Consider the following 24,019-nt stretch of genomic DNA (forward strand, 5'->3'; position numbering starts at 1 on the left):
TTAAAGATAGTTGTTCACAGTGGACATAGATGCCTTCAAGCAGCTGTTTTTCTTAGATTTATAGTGAACATATTAATGCAATTTGCAGTGCTCTCATACACAATATCAGCCTTAGGTTTTCTGTTTTTAGCTAACTTAATTTTAACTTTGATTAGTTTTTTTTATCACTGGTTTGTGTGTATGTATCTACTATAAGGCCCTTAACAAGCACCTGTGGCACTTTAACTTTAATTTTTATGATTTATCATGTTGCTGTAACGCAAGAATTTCCCTTGCAAGAAATTCTATTGACTCCAGATAGAGATGAGCTTTAAGCTAACTCTGGTAGAATGCATCAAATGGGAACATTATGTTAATATTGTATATTTTATTTTCAAATAAAATCAATTAAATAAGTATATACAGTGGCTTGCAAAAGTATTCGGCCCCCTTGAACTTTTCCACATTTTGTCACATTACAGCCACAAACATGAATCAATTTTATTGGAATTCCACGTGAAAGACCAATACAAAGTGGTGTACATGTGAGAAGTGGAATGAAAATCATACATGATTCCAAACATTTTTACAAATAAATAACTGCAAAGTGGGGTGTGCGTAATTATTCAGCCCCTGAGTCAATACTTTGTAGAACCACCTTTTGCTGCAATTACAGCTGCCAGTCTTTTAGGGTATGTCTCTACCAGCTTTGGACATCTAGCGACTGAAATTCTTGCTCATTCTTCTTTGCAAAACAGCTCCAGCTCAGTCAGATTAGATGGACAGCGTTTGTGAACAGCAGTTTTCAGATCTTGCCACAGATTCTCGATTGGATTTAGACACCAGACAGGTCAGGGATAAAGTTATTGAGAAATTTAAAGCAGGCTTAGGCTACAAAAGATTTCCCAAGCCTTGAACATCCCACGGAGCACTGTTCAAGCCATCATTCAGAAATGGAAGGAGTATGGCACAACTGTAAACCTACCAAGACAAGGCCAGGCCCACCCTAAACTCACAGGCCGAACAAGGAGAGTGTTGATCAGAAATGCAGCCAAGAGGCCCATGGTGACTCTGGACGAGCTGCAGAGATCTACAGCTCAGGTGGGGGAATCTGTCCATAGGACAACTATTAGTCGTGCACTGCACAAAGTTGGCCTTTATGGAAGAGTGGCAAGAAGAAAGCCATTGTTAACAGAAAACCATAAGAAGTCCCATTTGCAGTTTGCCACAAGCCATGTGGGGACACAGCAAACATGTGGAAGAAGGTGCTCTGGTCAGATGAGACCAAATGGAACTTTTGGCCAAAATGCAAAATGCTATGTGTGGCGGAAAACTAACACTGCACATCACTGAACACATCATCCCCACTGTCAAATATGGTGGTGGCAGCATCATGCTCTGGGGGTGCTTCTCCTCAGCAGGGACAGGGAAGCTGGTCAGAGTTGATGCGAAGATGGATGGAGCCAAATACAGGGCAATCTTGGAAGAAAACCTCTTGGAGTCTGCAAAAGACTTGAGACTGGGGCGGAGGTTCACCTTCCAGCAGGACAACGACCCTAAACATAAAGCCAGGGCAACAATGGAATGGTTTAAAACAAAACATATCCATGTGTTAGAATGGCCCAGTCAAAGTCCAGATCCAAATCCAATCGAGAATCTGTGGCAAGATCTGAAAACTGCTGTTCACAAACGCTGTCCATCTAATCTGACTGAGCTGGAGCTGTTTTGCAAAGAAGAATGAGCAAGAATTTCAGTCGCTAGATGTCCAAAGCTGGTAGAGACATACCCTAAAAGACTGGCAGCTGTAATTGCAGCAAAAGGTGGTTCTACAAAGTATTGACTCAGGGGCTGAATAATTACGCACACCCCACTTTGCAGTTATTTATTTGTAAAAATGTTTGGAATCATGTATGATTTTCATTCCACTTCTCACGTGTACACCACTTTGTATTGGTCTTTCACGTGGAATTCCAATAAAATTGATTCATGTTTGTGGCTGTAATGTGACAAAATGTGGAAAAGTTCAAGGGGGCCGAATACTTTTGCAAGCCACTGTATACAGGGAAGTGGAGCGCTGGCAAAGCAGTTAAACATATTATATTCAGACATTCTAATAGAAGCTAATCTGAATGTGCTGCTGAGCCTGCATCTGTTCAGCCTGTTTATTAGATCAGACATGTTCCGAGCTGCCGTCCCCTCTCCATCATTGTCAGCTATCCTTGCTAATGTACTAAATGAGTTATATAACAACTTTTTTCACCTTCCATCTTCTCTACATCACACCTGTTGGTCAAGGTAATTATCAAACAGAAACTCAAAAATCCCTGAAGCTTGTTTATATGCTAATGCTAGCTGTGTTTACACTCCAAGGGCAAATCATAACTGATCTCAGAGCAGTGAAAGCAGAGCCAGCAGCTGGCATGCAGGTCTCCCATCAGTGCTTTATCCTACATTTTGTTTCCTGGGAAGGATCCATCCTAGTCAGGTTGCCTCTGAAGTTATTTTTTTTTTTTTTACCAAGACACTCTGATGGTTGTGGCAGTCTTGACTTTGCATGTTAATTTTCATGTTTCATTCAATAGTCAGCACCACACGCTTTACTGATCCAGGACCTGGCATTCACTAGCTCTGGCCAGTAGCTTATAAGTGAACTCCAGCCATAAAACATTGGAACTTGTGAATTTTACAACAAAAACATGTTACACAAACACAGGGGGTCTAATACATGTGTTTTAAAGATTCTTCTGAACTTTGTGACTGCAGTGCACCTGGTTTGCTAGTAAGTTGGAGCACAACCATCTAAATTGTGCCAACAGCTTCTGTCCTGTGACACTGTGCAGCCTTCGACACAGTTATTGTAATCTTTACATTCTTACAAAGTTTACAAAGGTTTCAATCTTCTCTGAACCTCAGCTGTGGCAAAGGGGCTAACAGCACATGGGCTTTATCTCTTTGAACAATAAGACTTATTACCCAAACTACTTACCCCAGTAGGGAACGCTGAAAAATCACACACAATGTGAATTGCTATAAGTGTCTATTATGTCTGATTCATGACTGGGATTTCATAATGAGAGCTTTTGCCACCCGGCTACATTAGGTTTTGCATTCTGGATGCTTTTTCCAACAGTAACCAGCAAGTATGAGTAGCATAGTGAAATCTCTGCAATTTTTTAAAAATATAGTATTTGTATCATATGTTCTTATGTTCTAGGAGCTTTTACTTAAAAATAACACACAAAGAGAAAAGAAACTTTATTTTGAATTGATCAGAAACCAGCAGTAAACAAATCTAAAGATGAAACAGCAGAAAGATTCTGTTATCCTTTGGTAAAATTTTCATCTAGAGACCTGTTATATAATAAATAATGATTTTTCACACAATGAGCAAATCACAGCAGCAGCCTTTATCTAAACCTTTGGCCAGGTTGAGCTATATAGTTTGATTATAGTGAAAATGTGTCATAAATATTTTATTCATCAAACCACTTTAGTTTGCTGATTTACCTGTTTTTAAATCTCTGAAGTAACACAAAAAATCTAATTTCTCAGTGTTTCACATCTTCATTTCATGGAGTTGCTCTGTCTCGATCCTGCAGATATATAACGACACAGACAAGTTCATTAGTACAAAAGTGTTATGTGAACTCAGGGCTCTGACAGAATATGCAGGTTTAACTGCAGCTTTCTTGTTTATGTTCTCATCGCATTGCTTGTAACATGGTAATGCCTGTCACTGCCACCCAACAGAATAAAGTGTTACCTCAGTTAGAAAGTCATTTTCGTGATACCATCTTTGAAAGCAGAACTTAGCATCTCTCAGACTGGCTGAGTTCTTACAGTAAACTCTAAGGATCTTCTCAGCAAAGCACACTGGGAGAAGCTTGGACACCTGACAACAAGGACAGTAACATAAAAGCTGTTTTACAGAGACATCTACAGAAAGAACACACAGCTCATGCAAAGACATGCAGTAGTTCTGACCTGTTCTCTGGGAATCTTGAATGCTTCAGTAGGGTTAGCCTTAGTGTAGAAATATGTGGTATTGATGGGGTCCTTGTTTTTCATCCCATAGTCCAAAGTGACAACCTAAAAGAGGAGTGTGACAGACCAGCCTGTGTTTATGTTCGCATGTACATTATGACTCAGTGCAGGTTGGCAACACAATTTAACTAAAACAACAAAGCAAAAACCAAGATTTTAGGAATATTTATTACTGAGTACAATTAGAATAAAAACTCACAGTAATTTCAAAGCTGTCTTTTGAAATAACTTTAACCAGTTCATTTTCCAAGCTGTCCTTCATCTTCTGACAGATAGAGGAGAGAACATGTGCTGTTTGATATTATCATTGTTTTGCTAATCTCTTTTTATGATCACTTTTCACTCTTACTTTTATTTCCTCTTGGTCTTCTTTCTTGAGCTGAGAAAGGGAGAGAAGAGTCACATCAACATATCTCTCTCTCTCTCTCTCTCTCTCTTCAGACCAGTCACACAACACAAATATTGTAATCAACCTGATATTACCAAAAAAGTGTGATCATTTTGTTTATTCAAACATTGCAGCTTGGGCATGATTATTTTTCATTTTCCAATAAAAAATGTTTTCCTTGCAACAAAAAGTTTGCCTAACTGCAGGTTAAACTGGGCTAATAAGCTAGTATGCAGGTGACCATGAACCTATGGATTGAAATGGTTTCAATCAAAATCCACTACAAAAATTTAGTTTAACTCTTTCTCAAATAGTGGGTCAAAAAACTACAATAACTAAAAATCGGGCAGCACCGTGGGGATTACCACTGTTCCCTCAGAGCAAGAAGGTCCTGAGTTCAACTTCACCATCTGGCATTTCTGTGTGGAGTTTACATGTTCTCCTTGTGGGTTCTCTTTGAGTACTTCAGCTTCCTCCCACAGTACAAAGACATGTAATTAGTGGGGTTAGGTTAAGTGGGGAATCTAAATTGCCTGTAGGTGTGAATCGTTGTCTGTCTCTTTGTGTTAGCCCTGCGTCACGCTGGTGTTCTGTCCAGGGTATACCCTGCCTCACACCCTATGGTAGCTGGGATAGGGTCATCCTTATCTTTGCTGACTGTTTTTCACTAGTTTTGCTTTAGACAAGGGTCAGTGTCACTACTAATACATTGCCAGATGGTTTGCTGTGTCTGCCAGCACAGTCTCAAGAGCAGAAGATTATCCAGGGCCATAGGAGATATTTAACCCATCAACAGGACCAGTATCTGCTCTTTTTGTGCCAGGGGACCAGATGAGCACTGCCAGAGCTACAAAATGACCTCCAGCATGCCAGTGGTACGGATGCCTGTGATCAAACAATCAGGAACAGAGTTCATGTGAGTAGCCCGAGGCGCCATAATATCCATCTAGTGGGCCCTGTGCTCACTGCCCAGCACTGTGTACCCCAACTGGCATTTGCCATAGAATACCAGAAATGGGAAGTCTGCCATTGGTGCCCTGCACTTTTCACAGATGAGGGCTGAACACATGAGACAACTGTGAAAGGGTCTGGAGAAGGAAAATGTTATGCTGCCTGTAACATTGTTTTATCATGATCAGTTTGGGGGTTTATCAGTGATAGTTTGGGGAGCCATATCCATAGAGAGACACAAACTTCTACATGTTATGCAACAGGTCTCAGGACCCAACGCTGGTGCAGCGGGTCCTGGATTCCTCCTGGTGCATGACAATACCCATCCTGATGTGGCACGAGTATGCAGGTAGTTCCTGAAGGAAATACAGGAAGAAGGTGCTATATTCTGGACTACTGGAGAACATGGACAATTTCTATTCATTTCACAACGAGTTGCTAGCCTGTACAGAACTTTGCACATCTACAGTAATCTTTCTGCCTTTTTTGAATGTAAATCTAAACATGTAATGTTTTTTTCTCAAACTTTCAATGCACACCTAGTAGTCTGTTGGGATCGAGTTTGAATTATGTTACCCTAAACCACAGGTGTCGAACTCCAGGCCTCGAGGGCCGGTGTCCTGCAGGTTTTACATGTGTCCTTGATCCAACACAGCTGATACAAATTGCTAAATGACCTCTTCAACATGTCTTGAAGTTCTCCAGAGGCCTGGTAATGAACTAATGATGTGATTCAGGTGTGTTGACCCAGGGTGAGATCTAAAACCTGCAGGACACCGGCCCTCGAGGCCTGGAGGTCGACACCTGTGCCCTAAACGAACTGCTCTGAGGTTTATTTGTAACTGGACCAGGACCACCTTCTCCAAAAGCCCCATTTCCATTAGTACCTAATTGGAGCGACTCACTCACAGTACCCGGTACCTGGTACTAAAATGGTGCCTGCTTGGCCAGTTTTCCAAGTGATCTGAACAGGTATTAAAATGTGATGTGGTCAGACTACATGCCACCAATTGGCTGGTCAGTGGGGTCACTCGATGAGTCATTAGAGGGTCTAATGGAAAAGGGGCTGAAGGGTCTCAGTGCAGTTGCTTTGGTCCACACCCAAGAGAAAACAATAAAAATAAACTAAAAAAACCAGATGTAGCAAAATGTGTCAAATTAACCGACATTTTAGCTGCTGCACAGTCAACATCACCAGCTGTGGAGAGGTGAGGAAGGGACAAGGAAGGTGAAATTCACGTGGTGAGAAAATAGATGGAGAAGGGAGAGATTCAAGGATTCAGGTAAAATGAACAGCTGCTTTGACCATGAGCCACTGCTGACAGCTAAAGTGTAGCTTTTAATCATAGTTACAAAAAAATTACAAACACTACACGCCTTAGGGTCGCAAGTTGGATTCCCGCCTGGGGCGTCTGTATCCGGTAAGGGTCCCAGGACTAGACCCCCCCCCCCCATGCTAAGTGAGCCTACCGCATACATGAGCAAGAGAGATAAATACGACGTCATGCCGGCTCGGATGTTGCCCGGATCAACAAGGTCCGCGTCAGCTACTGTAACAATAAGGGATCGGTGGGCAAGAGACAAAAATAGGGCGCTGTTGGCATGCTACTATGCAAGTAACCCTGGCAGAAGGGTTTACATGAATAGGATGAGGGACCTATGAAATCTTCGATACCCAACATCCACATTGATGGCGAAACAACAAGTAGCTCAGTGATATCTATAGCATATAGGAGAAGGAGAAAGACGCAACCCATAACAGCAACGCTCAGTGGCTAGTGGATCTGAGAGCAGACCACATCAACCTCCCTGAGCAGGGACCTTTATCTTTATCTAGCTTTATCATTCCCCAGTTTCTTAGTTGGCTTTGTGTTAGTATGGATTCTTTACAGATGGTGTTAGGTTCATTTTATTAGAGAAGATGAATACGCTTAAAATATAAATTTTCATAATTTATTCTTAAGTGGTTAAAGTTTCAAGTTAGTTTTACACCGTGCCATTGCTCATGGCGCATTCTGGTTACCTTTTTTCAGGCAGAACCGGAGGGAGGGACATTGTGACAAATGTTATGTTGTAAGAACTTCACGGTGACACAAAACATAAGAGAAAAAGAGCTTTATCTTGTGTCATGTATTCAATATATATTTTTAGTGCTTATTTGCTGATTATATTGTTTTATGTATAAGAGAGGGCCAGCTTTGTGTCTAGTTCGCAGGCTGACCGGAAACTGCATGTTTTGGCAGCATATGAGGAGCAGACAGAGGGTGAAACTATGTGTGACGTGCTGCAAAATATATAGCGAGGCATGGCTCCTGATCCCCCAGACTTGAGCTGGTGTTTCTGTGTGTCTCTGTTTCCGGAGAATGTAAAATTAAAGATCATTTTTGAGTTAGACCACTTTGAGCTGTGTCTTTCTTGGCTGTTAAAGAATACAAATAACTGAATTTAATACTTGAATTTACCAGAAATCAGCAGTAAACAAATTGGAACAGGAAAACAGCTGAAAGATTTTAACTTCTGTAGATTTTCATTTAGCAATGACATGAAACAATGAATTTTCACACAATGAGCAAGTCACAACAGTACCCAAAATTGCATGTATCGAGAAACTAGGCGTTCTATTTAGTTTGATTCTAGTGAAAACGTGCAATATGTAGCCGGAACACTACACTAAATAATTAATTTTAGATTATCAAGAGTTTATTTTATATTGATACATGTTGAAGGAAGTAGTTAGTATCAGTTATTATCAATCAAAAAAACTGATTAAAAGTCATTCAGAATGTAATGTTTTGATAACATTTCATATCTAGACTAAATCGTATAGCTAATATTTAAATTAAAGAATGGAAAAAATGGAAAATACCCAAACTACATACATTTTCTGATTCAAACCACCTATATTAAAATCCCTACAGTCACACAAAAACGTGATATCTGAATCTTTCACATGTTCAGATCGACTGGAGTTCGACTGTCATTGCCACCATCCTCTTTTGCATTCTATATATCTATAAATAAAGGTTATTATTAATACCAAGACATCAGAGTTATGAAGTGTAATCTGAATTCAGGGATGTGACAAGATAAGACAGTTTTTAACAGCAGCTTTCCTGCCTACACAATGATCTTTTGGCTTATTATCTAGTAATACCAATCGATGCAGTTAGACAAAATTAGGTAAGTAATACGTAAGTAGGTAAGTAGGTAATTCATTAATGTTGAGTAGGTAAATTAGGTAAGTATTTTTTTTTAAACTTTCCTTCATCTTGTGAAGCATAATAACATGTGAGGTATTATTATTGTTTTGTTAATCTTGTTTTATGAGCTGTTCTCATTCTTACCCCCGACATTTTCGGTTCCTCTCTTTTCTAGAATTGAGAAAGGGGAAAAGTGGGAGGGTGAAGAAAAGGATTTATTCAGTGCAGAAAACACACAGCAAGCATGATCACATTAAGCCAACCAATAATTAGGCATATTTATTTAATTTTATCCAACAGCAGCTTCGCTATGATTAAGTTCTTAATAATAATATTGTAATAATGTATAATTTATTGATCCCCGTGGGGAAATTCCTCTCTGCATTTAACCCATTCACTCAGTTTAAGCAGTGGGCAGCCAATGGGAGCCCGGGGAGCAGTGTGTAGGGACGGTACCTTGCTCAGGGGTACCTCAGGGTAGCTGTTTTAGGGAAATCGAACCCCGACTTTCTGTTCATGGGGCTACCACTCTACCTAATGAGTTATCCCTGCCATCATATCTTATCTTATTTTATCTTATCTTATCAGAATCTCATGCCAGGTTACCCCAATTTGACAGCCCTTGCTCCAAAACTGTTGTGCATGTTCGGAACTACATATCGTTGTGACTGAGTTTTCTCTGCAATGAGCATAAATAAAACAAAACTGCGCTCAAGGCTCATGCACAAGCACTTAAATCACATCCTGAAGTTGGCTGCCACTCAGGATGTGAGCTGGTGAAAAAGATGCCAGGTATCAGGAGTCAAATAAACTATGCAACCCCACTGAAAGTGCTGCATGAGACACCCTGATATAGTTCTGTGATCTGTGATATACTTCTGTGAATCACTGAGGCACTGTGTGTTTGTGTGTTCTTTGTCCTCAGAATTTTCAAATAACTTGAGGTGTTTTGTAATTAATAGCTATGTTGTGCTTTTGGACACACTGTCCTCAGGCTCCAGCTTTATGTTTATAGGTTTTTATGTTGATGTGCTACTGTTTCTAATTGATTATTTTTGACTTATATATTTAACCTATTCTTGACTCTGTGGTTCTTGTATTTGTTTTGGGAACAGCATTTCATTATTTTTATCTACATTTCTGCCTGAGAAATGATACCCTGATAATAATAATAATAATAATGGATTGGATTTCATATAGCGCTTTTCAAGGCACCCAAAGTGCTTTACAATGCCACTATTCATTCACTCTCACATTCACACACTGGTGGAGGCAAGCTACTGTTGTAGCCACAGCTGCCCTGGGGCAGACTGACAGAGGCGAGGCTGCCATATCGCGCCATCAGCCCCTCTGGCCAACACCAGTAGGCGGTAGGGTAAAGTGTCTGATATAGTTCAGAGATCTGTGAAACAGTTCTGTGAATCACTGAGGCACTGTGTGTTTGTGTGTTTTTTGTCCTCAGAATTTTCAAATAACTTGAGGTGTTTTATGATTAATAGCTATGTTGTGCTTGTACTTTTTTGAACATACTTACTTTTTTTTATGTTGACCGTATTAAAACAAAGAAAACAATCAATCTGAAGTTGTTGTTTTTAAGTTATATATACCATGATTTCACCAGTCCAGGCCACTTGAGAATAGACTTTTCTCCATGTGGCCCCTGAACTAAAATGAGTTTGACATCCCTGGTTTGAGACTTTATTTGTTACCATATTTTTGGGACCATAAGGCGCACGGGAATATAGGGCGCACTGTCAACAACCAGGTCTGTTTTCATACATAAGGCGCACCGGATTATAAAGCGCATTAAATCAAACAAAACAGTCAGATAAGTCAAACTTTACTCAACTCATTCCTCTTGCTTCCTCCACTTCCGTACCATTGATTCATTAATGTTGAATTCTCTGGTAGCTGCTATGTTGTTCCAGTGCTTTTCTAATATTTGCTATATAACTTTGCACTGTCCACTTTCTGCTGTAACAAAACAAATTTCCCACGTGGGACTAATAAAGGTTATCTTATCTTACATTAATGACCAGTGTTGGGACTAACGCGTTATTAAGTAACGCGTTACAGTAACTACGTTATTATTGTGGTAACGAGCACGGTAACTAGTTATTATGCCAAAACCAGGAACGCGTTACTCGTTACTGGGATTTAGATAGGCTCATTACTCGTTACTGCGTGTGGTGGATATCGCGGAGCTTCCACAGATTCAATAACATTAGCAAGTGGTGGAAGCCAGCAGGTGGATGAAGGAAAAGGAGGCAAGAGGAGAGACCAAGCGCCGCCGGTCCGAGTGTCAGGTGAACTGAACTTCAGGTAAGAAGTTATGACCTGCAGTCTATCTGAGTCAGATATAAACCAAGTTTAGGTGGAGTTTATTTTCGGTATGCTGACATTTTCGTACTGCGTGCTAGCTAGCATGACGGAGTTTCTATACAGCTGGGTGGGTGCTATGTTACTGATGTTGAACTTTATTTTGTTCATACGGTTAATTATTAGAGTTGCCAACCGTCCAGTAAAAAACAGAATCGTCTCGTATTCAGAGAAAATATTACGCGTTTCGTACTGAGGTGAAAAGGAACACAGTTTGTCCCGGACTTCAGCTACAATGAAAAAGACACAAAGCTGAAGCTGCACAGCTGCCTCTTCATCTCTCATTCTCTCCCATCCTCTCCTGTTTCTACTTCAATCACGAAACTGATCAATGATCAGCTGATCGGCTTTTTTCTCTTGTTTATTTATCGCCCACTTTGCGCCAGAAAGAGGAAACCAGCGGATGTCGCGTTAAACAACAGCAGCACGTTTAAGCTTGATCAGCTGTTGTTAGAATTTATTTAATATTAATTTCTAGTATTAGCTGATGTTTGTTGGAGCCACAGCTGTAAAGCTGCTGGTCATGATATCGGTTTGGTTATCTGGTGAGAGGAAACATGCAGATGAAACCAGGAGATGTCCTTACTGAATCATCAGAGCTGAACAGGTGATGGAGAAACAGGTTTACCTTTTAGGTGACATGAATGAGTTGAAGGGAAGTTATGAGCTGTTTCTGAGAGACAAATAACACCAGCATCCTTTTCTAAGTAGCTGACAGCTGGTAACTGTGCAGGGGCGGGTCTAGCAAATTTTGCCGGGGTCCATGTAGGGCATTAACAGGAAAGGGGGGACAAGGAAATAGTTTTCTTTATTATTCTCATTTAAAATGTCTCGCTTTTAAAAAAATAATTATCTGAGTCTTACAACAAACAATTGATAGATTGATACATATATACCATCAGAACAGCCCAGATAGCAAGACGACATTGAATCTATGTTGATTTTTCATCCGAACCGTCGTATATGGTCGGGTTGAAATGCCAATGTTGTAACAACATTGAAATACTGTGGTAAACCGACGGTCTTACTATAGGGACGTTGTAACGATGTTGATTCACTGTTGTTTTTTTTGTCATTGATATTTGATCTATTTATAGTCGACCAGGTGACAACAACAACAATGAGAAAACGTCTATTTATAGTTGACGATCATTCGGCCCGGTCACCATCAAAACCATCGATTTGTAGTTGAGCATTAAATTGCATTGCAACTGATCGGGTATAAAGTACCAGAGAAAGTAGATTTATTGTTCACTTGTTATCAATGACTTGGTCTAGTTCACCAGCTTTAAAAAATCGTGTCTCACGTGCAATTTATGTATAGTTGACCGGAAATTAAAGCAGCGATCACTTGGACTATTCCGCAGCACCCTCTCACATTGGTACATCCCCCAGGTAATCATTGTCTTCTACAGTAGAGCGGGACATTTGATTTACTCTCAGCGGAATTGACCGGAGAAGGCATCAGGTCATGCACTGCACTGGCCTGCACCACGATTAGTATAAGGTAAGAATGAATTATTTTTTCCCCTACTCGTTATTTCCATGTTTGCATTTGAATAACAGTAAAAACTCGTTAATGTTGTACATTAACGAGTTTTTACTGTTATTTACGAGCCGGAAATTGTGTCTACTTCTTACAATCTGGCAACAAATAAATTGCACTGCGAACAAAGTATATCAACAAAGAAAACATTTTCGTTTCATAATTTCTTCGTTATATTCCTTACAAAGCTTTAACGCCGAGGTTTCCTTTGTTCTTGCCGCCGCCTCGGCGCTTGACCCAGACTTTCGCTCTGTAGTTGCTTAGTACTACAAAAATTCTAAATCTGTGATATATGATTGATAAACGTAAAGTTAACTGTATAAACGTGTTCAATGACTTTCTTACTTTTGATGATTGGAGAGCACCCGCTTCAATTCGCACACGAAAACTTTAGACTCAGTTTGAATGCTCACGCAGCATGCCCACGTGACTGTCACGTTGCGTGTACATGACTTTCCGCTTGTGCCTTGAATAATGAATAAGGCTACGCCCACACGCACCAGCGTATTTTTGAAACCGCTGATTTTTCTATGCGTTTGCACCTTTTGTCCACACGTAATGTATGTCTGGCCGTACATTGTATTTGTATTTCCAGGCACATTACACGAAGCAGAACGCAGTCTTCAGAGATATCCACGTGAACGCTGTGATACGCCTGACCTTCAGTCCGAAGAAGAAACCCAGACCAGTCTTAAAAGAAAGCACAAGTAAAACCCTTTTATTCACAAACATATCTTTGATTGTTAAGAATTTATGATCTTGTCTTTTTATACATATCTGTGGTGCTTGCATACTGCAATATCACCACATTATATAGTCCAAAAGTGGAAGTTTGTAAACTTTTTAAAATGCAAAGCAGTGTACACTTGTGCACTTCAAAAATTCATTGTATACTGTACCTTCTTGCACATCTGTTTCCTGTGTGTGTTGTTAGAAATCAAACTAACTTTAGGAAACAATATGCCAAAAGCATATTTACAATTACTTAAGACCGTTTTTAATTTCTTTTCTTTAGACCAAATGCCCTGTACACATATACGGACTCAGAGGATGAGCAGCCTACAAAAAAACGGTTTCCCAGGCCCCTCGGTGAAAATACCAGGTAATAAAATACTGTCTAGTGTCTGTGTACATATCTGTGTCTGACACGAGGAAACTTTTTTGACAAGTTGTCTGTATTCTTAAATACTTAAAAATTATCTTTTCTAAACAGCCCTCACCAGTCCGCAGTCTGCCCCCAGCCCACTGATAGCAACCATCATAATGCCCCGCCCAGCTTCCGCACCTTTCGCCACTCCGGCACAAACCGACACAGCTTTGCGATCTCGCCAGCATGCAGAGTCTGATGTCTTCCCTATAGATGGTATGCTTTTTAAAAAGCTTTTAAAGCTGCATCACAATGTCATTGTACTCTTATCTAAAAAAACCCCAATTTATACTCCTGAATGTCATCTTGTTGTGATTTTTTTCTTTCTGCAGATTCCAGAGACTCTGTGAGGCCACTATTACAAGGCAAGTTTGAAAATCTTGGAATTTCACAGTTTACATGGTATAACAAATATATGTGACAGGCAAAAACTAGTAAACACTTTTAGCAGTTACAAGAACTAACAAATGAATATCCAACAAAGGGAATAGAAATACATTGTACTGCCAATACTTTGGTTTATTCTTTGTATGACTTGAAAATCAGGCTTTAGGGAAAACTAAATGACATGTTTCTATCATCAATTACATGAAGTAAACACACAAGCACTTGCATACACATTTAAGACATGAGACACGCTAATTCCATCTCATAAAATGTGTCTATAGGTGAGACGCTATGCGTTGATTGGTGCTGCTGGACCACACTGGAGGTGTGAGTCCACCGTGAAATGGTTTATGCCATTACAAAGGAGCTGGCCTCTGTACTCAACTGGGCAGGGGAAAAAAAAACCAAGGACCAGACAAAGCAAAAAGGGCATTGAAAGAGACAGCGCTGTGCAGATGCATATTTGGTAAGTTTTAACATTTATTGTAGTTTTATGAGCCTAAAGTGAACAATAAAGGGATCAATTGATGTGCTGGGTGCGTTTCACATTTCCTATGTCTGTTTTTGCTATATTACTTTGTCTTTCTTAATAACAAGATTTTCATGTCCGGTTAATCTGGAGATGGAGTCTTTGGTCTTGACTTGTTTTGTCCTCGGGTTGTACACTTTGTACAGCCCGAGGACCCATGTTTTTTTTTTTTTTTTTTTAAAGGATACACGGCACACCATGCTAAGACATCACATTTTCAGCTTATAGCTCTTTGGGAATCAAATGCGGCAGTTTGCTGATTTCCTCCTGGTGACTTTCATGTTTATCAGCCTAGGAGTTTACATACTTTCTCCCTGCTGAAGACAATTAACAAGAGCTTATTCATGTGCTCTAATTCCCTTTTTTTGTCTTTGTTTTTTTTGTGTGTGTGTCTATTTTTGTCCTAGATGGCCTGGCGCAACAGGTAGGGGCGAACTCTATGTCTGAGTTGGTCTTTGCTCAAGCAGTCCAGAAATGGCTCAGATATGCTCCAGATCGTACGGGTGACATCATCCATCCCCATCCCGGAGTAAATAATAAAAAGTGACGTGAAACATAGAAATGTAAATAGGAAACTTTGTCTTTTAATAAAGTATTTTGCAAATGATACATGTCTATTGACCTTTTTTGTTTTTTTTTTCAATAAAAAGCAACTGTACGAAAGAGGTGGAAAATCAATACCATAGCTCAACAGTGTTTCAATATCAGAATCTGACATTGTTTCAATGTCAACAGTGTTAGAAAATATAACGTCGAATCAATGTCAGGTTTCAACATTGATTCAACATCAAAACCTGACGTTGTTTCAACGTTAAAAATGGGTGCAAGAGTGACGTTGGGTCAACGTCACACTTCAACGTTGATTCAATGACGTCGCCTGATATTGACTCAACATTGTTTCAATGTTTCCTTGCTATCTGGGAGTGTACATCACTGTCACAACAGTGTTTATTTTCATTCAAAGGCTTTATGATTTTTCCTATAATGGTGGGCGGTCTCTAGTCAAAATGCCGGGACGATTTTTTTTTGTCCCAGTCCAGCCCTGTATGCAGCTCATCTGCAGTCTGGTGTTACCTACCACATCTTCCTATTCAGAAGGCAGAATTTCCAAGTTCTGAGTACAATCAAAAGCACCACAACTGCAGTTTTTGTGTTGGATGTAAAAAGCAGGCTAGAATCATGGCGGCGGTCAACGACGGTCCAGGCGTGGGATTTTCTCGTGGAAATGTGCACATTATTTTTTCCTTTCTATTGGTAGGTGGCACAGTGCACTTGTGGCAAGTAAGCAAGCTAGAAGACTGGCAATCTTGCTGGGTATCCAGTTACGGAAGCAACACATTAACAAGAGAATTCTGAGTAAAACCAAAGTTACTTTCCTAGTAACTAGTTACTTTGAAAGTAACGACTAACTTGAAGTAACTGAGTTACTTTTTAGAGAAGTAACTAGTAATGTAACTAAGTTACTAATTTAAAGTAACTTACCCAACACTGTTAATGACTAATCTCATATTGTGGCTGGATTATCTCAGTTGTTCTCCTCTACTGAAGTTTGGTCCATTTACAGCAATTTTCCATGCGATTGCATTTGTCAAAAAAAACATCGGGAACTTTTATCAAGTGGAAAAAAGTTAGCGTTCGTTCTCCACGTTCACTGTGTTACGCTGTGGTATACTAACATAGCTGTGTCGCTAGCGATCACTAGCATAGCACTATATACCATGTAGCCCAACTTCAGTAACCCTACAAACGTCACTATTGTGTAGTTTTCTGTCTTCATTCATGTTGGAAGTGATAGCAGAGCTGTACGTTTTATATTTTTTCCAGAAACCTCTCCGTCAGAACATGATATATCATGTTTAGGTAACTAGCAAAGCCAGCGAGCTAACTTCCTGCTAACTTTCTGCTAACTTCCTACTAACTTCTAACTCTGTTAAATTTAATAAATTCTGTTTTCATGGATGCCTGGATGTTAAACTTAATTGTTACACCTGGTAAAGCAGCAACGCTGATCATTTTATTAAAGATTAAAGAATTTAGAACGTTTTTAACTCTCAGTGATGCCGCAGTGTTCGTTTGATTTTGGGACCTGAAGCGGACGGAGTTTTGGGCCCGTGTTATGGTTTGTTATGCTAACATCTCTGTGTCGCTAGCGATCACTAGCACAGCATTATATACCAGCTAGTCCAACTTCAGTAACCCTACAAACGTCACTGCTGTGTAGTTGTCTGTCTTCATTCATGTTGGAAGTGATAGCAGAGCTGTACATTTTATTTTTTCCCAGCAATCTCTCAGTCAGAACATGGTATATCATGTTTAGGTAACTAGCGAAACTAGCAAGCTAACTTTCTGCTAACTTCTAACTCCGTTAAATTTAATAAATTCTGTTTTCATGGATGCCTGGATGTTAAACTTAATTGTTAGACCTGGTAAAGCAGCAACACTGATCATTTTATGAAAGATGAAAGAATTTACACAGTGTTCGTTTGGGACCTGACGCGGACGGAGTTTTGGACCCAGATTACTATGAGCCGTGAGGCTCCTGACTATGGTAGCCATAATGCTCAGACAATCCATCCAGCGGTGCGGCTTCGTAGCTTAGCAAAGTCCTACTAAAACATTTTTTGACAGATTTTTGAGCGCCGTGTACCACATAAAATCGGTTTGAGGTCAGTAAACAGAGCCAGAATTCATAGATAAGGTGCACCAGATAATAAGGCGCACTGCCGATTTTTGAGAAAATTAAAGAATTTTAAGTGTGCCTTATAGTGCGGAAAATATGGTAGTCCTAACAAATAAAGGCCAAGCTTAACATATTATTCACAATATGAGAACAGTTTCACTTAATTTTTACAATTACCATCTGTAGCATATAATATTTGTAATAGAGAAAATGTGGGTATTACTTACCCAGGTCATGGCAAAGACCTGCAATTTGCACACAGAGGACATCTCGTTCACTGATATCAAGTTCTGGCTATTTCACCTTGAGGGCTTTAGCAAGCTCTCCTGCTAAGTATCCCACCCTGTATAGTACACACATACAAACACGGAAAGACAAAGTTCACCATGCAACACACTGAAAAACATGTATACTGGTGTCTCTGCAAACCTGTTGACATACCCAGTAGAGTGTTCAAAGCGGTTGTGGGATGCTCTTGGATAAACAAAATACACCCCCCAAGTTGCTTGATGTTTCGTAGTCTCTGGAACTAAGGGGTGTCTATGTTTTTGACAACAAGTGGGTGCAACTCGATGTGGCCATCGATGGGATCATTAAACACCTGTGTGAGGAACAAAGAATAAGACAAAAAATTACAAGAAGAGAAAAAAAGAATAAAACTATTTAAAACTCTTATCCAAGTACAGGTAGCAGGTCTTAGTTTTTTATATTTAATTCATTTTTTTTCAAACAGTGGTAAGTAAGCATTGAGGCTAATGCTAGTCTAATGATCTTCTAGTATCATGCCTTCTACTACGTTAATGGCAACTTGTTTAAATTAAAATAATGTATTTTCCCAAGAAGAAATTTTAAGGATATTTTATTTTACATGGATAGTTACAATACTTTTGAATATTTTTGATACTGTACCAAATCTTTGATGCCAAGGTGCTTCTTCATAGTATTGTAGATTGTAAGACGGACACTGCGATGCCTAAAGAGTAAAAAAAAAAAAAAAACCCCCCCCAAATCATAAAGCATAGCAGAAACATACTAAATTAACTGAGTGAACAATGCAACTTCTTTTAACATGGATAAACTTACTTTATGCCAATTTTCTTTTTCCAGTCACTTCTGGTGTACCCCAAGGCTCAGTCTTAGGCCCTCTTCTCTTCATAATATACATCCTCCTTCTTGGTATCATTTTCCGTAAATTTGATCTTTACTTTAACTGTTTTGCTGACGACACCCAGTCATATCTCTCCTGCAGACCTGATTCCTCCCTCCTACCTTCTTCCCTTACAGAATGCTTATGCGAATTAAAATCCTGGTTCAGCTCTACTTTTCTAAAGCTCAATGAGGATAAAATCCTAATTATTGGCACTAAATCCAACCTTTTGAAGGCAAATCATTTCTCACTCACTATCGATAACTCCACAGTTTTCCCTTTACCTCAGGTTAAGAGCCTTGGTTTCACCCTAGACAGTTCACTATCCTATAAATCTCACATCAATAATCTCACCCGTTCTGCCTATTTTCATCTACGCAACATTAACAGATTATGTCCTTCTCTGTGCACCCAGTCTATGTCCATTCTTGTCCATAGTCTCGTTACCTCCTGCATTGACTGTTGTAATTCTCTCTTGCATGGTCTCCCCCAAAACTCCCTCCATAAGCTTTAAATGGTTCAGAACTCTGCTGCTCGCGTTATCACCAGAAGCCCCTCCTACCAGCACATCATCCCCATTCTTCAGGAACTTCACAGGCTTGCAGTGAAATTCCAGATAATATACAAACTTCTTCTGCTCACCTTCAAGGCCCTTCATAACCTTGCACCTCCTTACCTTTCTGATCTGTTAAGCACTACCTCTTGTGCCCGCTCACTTTGATCTTCTTCTTCTATCCAGCTTGCTGTGCCTTCTTTCTGCCTCAGCACCATGGGAAGCAGAGCTTTTAGCTGCTCTGCTCCCAGGCTGTGGAACTTCTCTCCCCCAGTTTAAATCTTAACTTAAAACCCATTTGTTCAAATCTGCATATTTACTATGAACTTATTGTTTGTTGACTTTATCTTGTGCTACATTAAGAGCACTCAGAACGTGTGTTTCTGTGACCAGTTGTTTGTCTATTTCGCTAATCCGGCCAGAGGTAGAGCTCTGTCTCACTTGATTATAGAAGCTATCTCACTTTTGTAAAGGACCAAGGGTCTTCCTTTTTCTCCCAGGGGCATGAGAGCTCATTCTACCAGGGGAATGGCAACCTCATGGGCTCTTTTTAAAGGGGTTCCCATAGTTGATATTTGTGCTGCGGCTAGTTGGGCATCACCACACACTTTTGTGCAGTTCTATCGTTTGGACATTACAGCCTCTTCAGTGGCTTATGCTGTCCTTTCCACTGGGTCTACCACACACAAAGGTGCTTGTGGTCTAACTCGAGTTCGGTGGCTGCTCTGCAGGGTGTGTATATGTGTTGCACTGAGTGAATCAACTGAAAGGGAATGAACAGTTATATCTATAACTTCTGTTCCCTGAAGGAAAGGAATGCGGTACAACACAATGTTGCCCCACAGTGCAGCTTGGCTTGGTGAAGAGCAGGTACCAAACTGAGGGATGACTGTGATGACAGGGGTAAATGTGCAGGCAAGCCCGTGCACACCACAGGTCATAAGCCTTAAAACAATGAATAAAGGTTTCTTAAGCCAGCACACGCGGGGGCGTGATATCCCATACTTATTTGTTGTTGTTATGTGCTCAATAAAATCAAGAAATGGTAACCACTGAGGTGACAGCATCATGACATGATGCTCCTCTGTTTCTTGAGACTGGATTATTTGTCTCCTCTTCTACAGTTATTGTGAGCAAAACTGGTCACTGCACAGGCTTCATAAACCCAATGCTAAGTTTAAGTGTGCACTTCTTTAGTAGGTGTTGTAAGGACATTTCAATTGATTTATTAGCTAATGAGATCCATTGTCAGACCACTTCTGCTTTGGGAACCCCTTTGAAAGTGGGAAAACATTGCAAGGACAGAATAGTAACCACTAGATTAGTTTGCCTTAACCCAGTATAGCCTAATTTTAAAAAAGGATGTTCAGTGAAAAAAAAAAGAAGACTTACCCCTCACTTTTTGCAAGCTTGTAGATAAACATCTTGAGGATGGACAGTTCAGGTACAAAGTAGTTTAAATTGTAGGATGAAGTTACAAATGTTTCAAAACTATTTTGTTTCGAAAATGGAGCAAGTGCAGTGCAGGCCCATTTGAACTGAAAGGTATTTACACATGTGCTTGGACAGTCAATTCAACTGAAGGTATACATTTGAATATATAAACCTCAGTGTTATTGGTCTTCCTCTAAACACAAAAACAGGTTTCAAAACAATCTGACATATGTTGTCTATTTTTGCTATCATCAGTACTTGATAATCCTATTTTGTGAAACAATGATGCAGACAGACCTTGCACAATTCTTATAAATGGCATTTATTATACCAGGCTATCAATAATTACAATTAACATGTTTTGGAGTGATCCCTGTAGAGACAAGGAACAAAAAACAATGATCCTCTGTTTCTTGAGACCGGATTTCTTGTCTCCTCTTCTGCAGTTATTGTGAGGAAAACTGGTCACTGCTCATGCTTCATGAATCAGTTGCCAGGTTTGAGTGTGCACTTCTTTAGTAGGTGTTGTAAGGACATTTCAGTTGATTTATTAGTTAATGAGATCCATTGTGAGGCCACTTCTGCTTTGAAGCAGAAATAATGTTTGTCAGGAAACTCCTACCTTTGAAAATGGGAAATAATTGCAACGACAGAACCGTAACCACTAGATTAGTTTGCCTTAACCCAATATAACCTAATATAAAAAATGTAATGAGACTAAAAGTGCCATTAAAAAACCTAAAATGTAATATAGTCTGTTTTAATTACCTTGGCTATGGCGATTGAACAGTCTTCACATGTCATCAAGTTCCTCTTTCTATATAAAGGTATATTTGTTTAGTGTTTTATGATTCTCCTCCACCCTTTGCTCTCATCCTGTTTTTCTGTCTCTCTGTTTGTGGATGTGGCACTTTCCCTCCTCTTGATTACATTCTTCTCAGTGTTACATCACTGCTGTGAAACCTGTATGTAGGATCATTATTTATTTTCAATCAAGTATTCATAATCCTGTTATTAGAAATAATTGTGAATGTATTAGAAAGGAAAATGGAAAACCTATGACCAAAAAAATGACATCAAACACCCGAGTCTCGGGACTCAAAATATGTTTGGAAAAGTAATAAAAGGCCTTAATTTTTCTGGCCTAAATATATCAAAAATGCATCAGTGCACATTGGATGGCTTCCAAATCCAATTGCCTTTATCATATTTCTACAGGCCTAGTACAAACATGATAAACAATCTTAAGAAAAGGCTTTTGGTACTTTTAAGTTTATTTTCCTCTAGTCTCAACCTGCTCAGCTACTAGCCTCCCTCTTTCAGTATTCTGTAACCTTTTCTTAGCCTTTCAAAAAAACAGAAAAACAATAGACAGTAGGCAGTACTGCAAAAGTAACCAGTGATCTGTCCAGCTTTGAAAAGCCAAGGTCAGAATAGTAAACATGGTTCTTTGAATTGCAATAGCTAGCTCAAATATAAAAAGCAAAAAATGACTTGAATATTATTTAATACTAATAATGTTGCACTGCAAACACTGTTGGCAATTTTAGCTTGGTGAGGGCAGCCTATATAACAATGGAGGTGTATATAAAATGTCAGGCTGGCTTTAAGCGTCATTACGTGGACCAGCTAGCACCTCCTGTCAAGACATACTCTCCTGGTCCAACAGAGTAATCTTGCTCTCGGAATGGTTTCACTCTACAGGTAAAACAAATCCCAAAATAATCCTCAGCTGTGGGATCACTCTCAGGTAGGGATGGGTGGCACCGGTTCTGACATAAACGGTAGTAACCAGACCGAAAAGCAGCGCACATTTCAGTGCTTTATTTCGGTGCTTTTTTTTTCCTGAGCCAATTCTAGCCAATCATTTTACGTTTCCGAGGATAGTAGGCGGGGCCAGGTACGCACGTTCTTTTAGAGCAGAGCTACAGATTAAAAATGCCCAAGGCGAAGCGATCAAAAGTCTGGCTGTACTTCACAGCAAAGATGCAAACTCAGCAGCCTGCAACAAGTGCTTTAAGCTGATACTGTGATACTGTCAAAGGAGGTAACACCTCAAACCTGATGAAACACCTGGCGACGCATAGCGTTTTTTTAAAGCCGAGAAATGCGCCGTGTTTGATAGCTTGCTGCGAGACCTCACACCGTGCACATCTACTGCGGGTGTGGTGCCTGTTATCGGACCCGGAGTTAGCAGCATCCCCAAAAACCTGAAGAGGAGAGTCCTGGCCCCTAGCCCTGTCAGCTTAGCAGAAATGATGACGGATGATGATGGCAGCAGCAGCCGTTCTCCTCTGCGTGAGTAGCTTCATGTTGTTCGTGTGTAATTAACGTTGAGTACGCTAACCACATTATTACATTAATGCATGTAAGGTGAACTAGCAAACACCGTCGTAGTTACATGCGGCTGTCTTCTTGTTTAATGGCAGATACTCCCTTCACCCTGGCCAAAAGGCTAAAATGACCAAAGAAAAGTGGAAAACAGTTAAACATCAGAGGTTTTGGACAAAGTTTGTGTTTTTTCCATTGTTTAAGCACTGCTTCCAGCCAAGAGTGATACCATATATGCCCTATAGTTGCAGAAAAGGCTAACATTGTTATCTTTTACAAAAAAAACAGCTGAACATGGGAGGTTTTTGGACCAATTTTGTGTTCTCCATTCTTTAAGCACTGGTTTGAGCACCGTTTAAGCACCAGCACCGTTTCAAAAGTACCAGTTTGGCACCGGTATCGGATAAAACCTAAACGATACCCATCCCTACTCTCAGGGCTTTTTGTCGATTCAGGGTCTGTTGACTTAAAGGTATTTTTCATAAAAACTGTCCTATTGCTGTAGCATCAGCAAGAATTTTAATTCAGGAATTTTAAGTCAGGCTCCTCACTTAATTTCCTTTTGCTGCTCAGCTCTCACACAGTGGCACACAGTGGCTCAGCTATGCTCAAATCCCTCCATATTGTGGCATATTATTATTTCGCCTTTCGTGCTCTTCAAACACAACTAAATGCAACCCGTTAGATTGAGCAGCAAACCACGTCAGTAAGTTACAGAAATGTCAGCGACTTCGTCTGTCATAAAGTTTGCATTCATAGAACACAAACAGTTTTCGGCAAATGCAAAAAAGAAGCATTCGGCAAAATGCAGATTTTGCAAAGTCTCCTTGACCGAGACAGCCGGGAGTACCTCAACCTTCACCAGGCGCCTGGAGTGCAAACACCCTCAAAGGTAAGCTAGCCAGTAGCCATCTTTCCATCTTCAAACTCTTCTACCTACCTTTCCAACCTCAGATGACCAGGTCATGTTTATGTAATATTGTTATTTATAATGTGTTCTTCGCACGGTATAAATTATTTAGGGACAGATTTTTTGCAACTGTCTCTGCAGACTTAAATTTTCTTGTGAAGATTGTAACTAACGTTACATGCTAAGTACAGGTAGCTACTGCTAGCAGTGGCTATCAGCTACTTAAACAGTTTTCACTAACTTTAGGTATTTTGGCGAATTCATTGAGCAGAAATATATCAAAACCATTTCAGTGAGCACTTTAAGGGCTGGTATGGTGTGGTTTGTTATCGACTTTAATGGGCATATTTATGTGGTTGCTGACTCGTAAGGAAGGACGGGCATTTCAAGAGTGTCCCTATAACATTGCTAGGC

At 39.9% G+C, this 24,019-nt stretch overlaps 1 protein-coding gene across 1 annotated transcript in view; it reads right to left on the minus strand.

Moving 5' to 3' along the window:
• Positions 1-3,221: 3,221 nt before the first annotated feature.
• The window catches only part of LOC116322632 (deoxynucleoside triphosphate triphosphohydrolase SAMHD1-like), an 83,217-nt gene continuing 62,419 nt past the window's right edge, over positions 3,222-24,019 (minus strand). The window contains exons 14-17 of the mRNA XM_039604234.1: positions 4,223-4,288; positions 3,964-4,068; positions 3,743-3,871; positions 3,222-3,572 (exon numbers count right to left, since the gene is read on the minus strand). Coding sequence (XP_039460168.1) covers positions 3,549-3,572; positions 3,743-3,871; positions 3,964-4,068; positions 4,223-4,288 — 324 coding nt within the window. The 3' untranslated portion in view covers positions 3,222-3,548. The remainder of the gene's footprint in view (positions 3,573-3,742; positions 3,872-3,963; positions 4,069-4,222; positions 4,289-24,019) is intronic.

Source organism: Oreochromis aureus, linkage group 20 (assembly GCF_013358895.1).
Source record: "Oreochromis aureus strain Israel breed Guangdong linkage group 20, ZZ_aureus, whole genome shotgun sequence".
Lineage (NCBI taxonomy): Eukaryota > Metazoa > Chordata > Actinopteri > Cichliformes > Cichlidae > Oreochromis > Oreochromis aureus.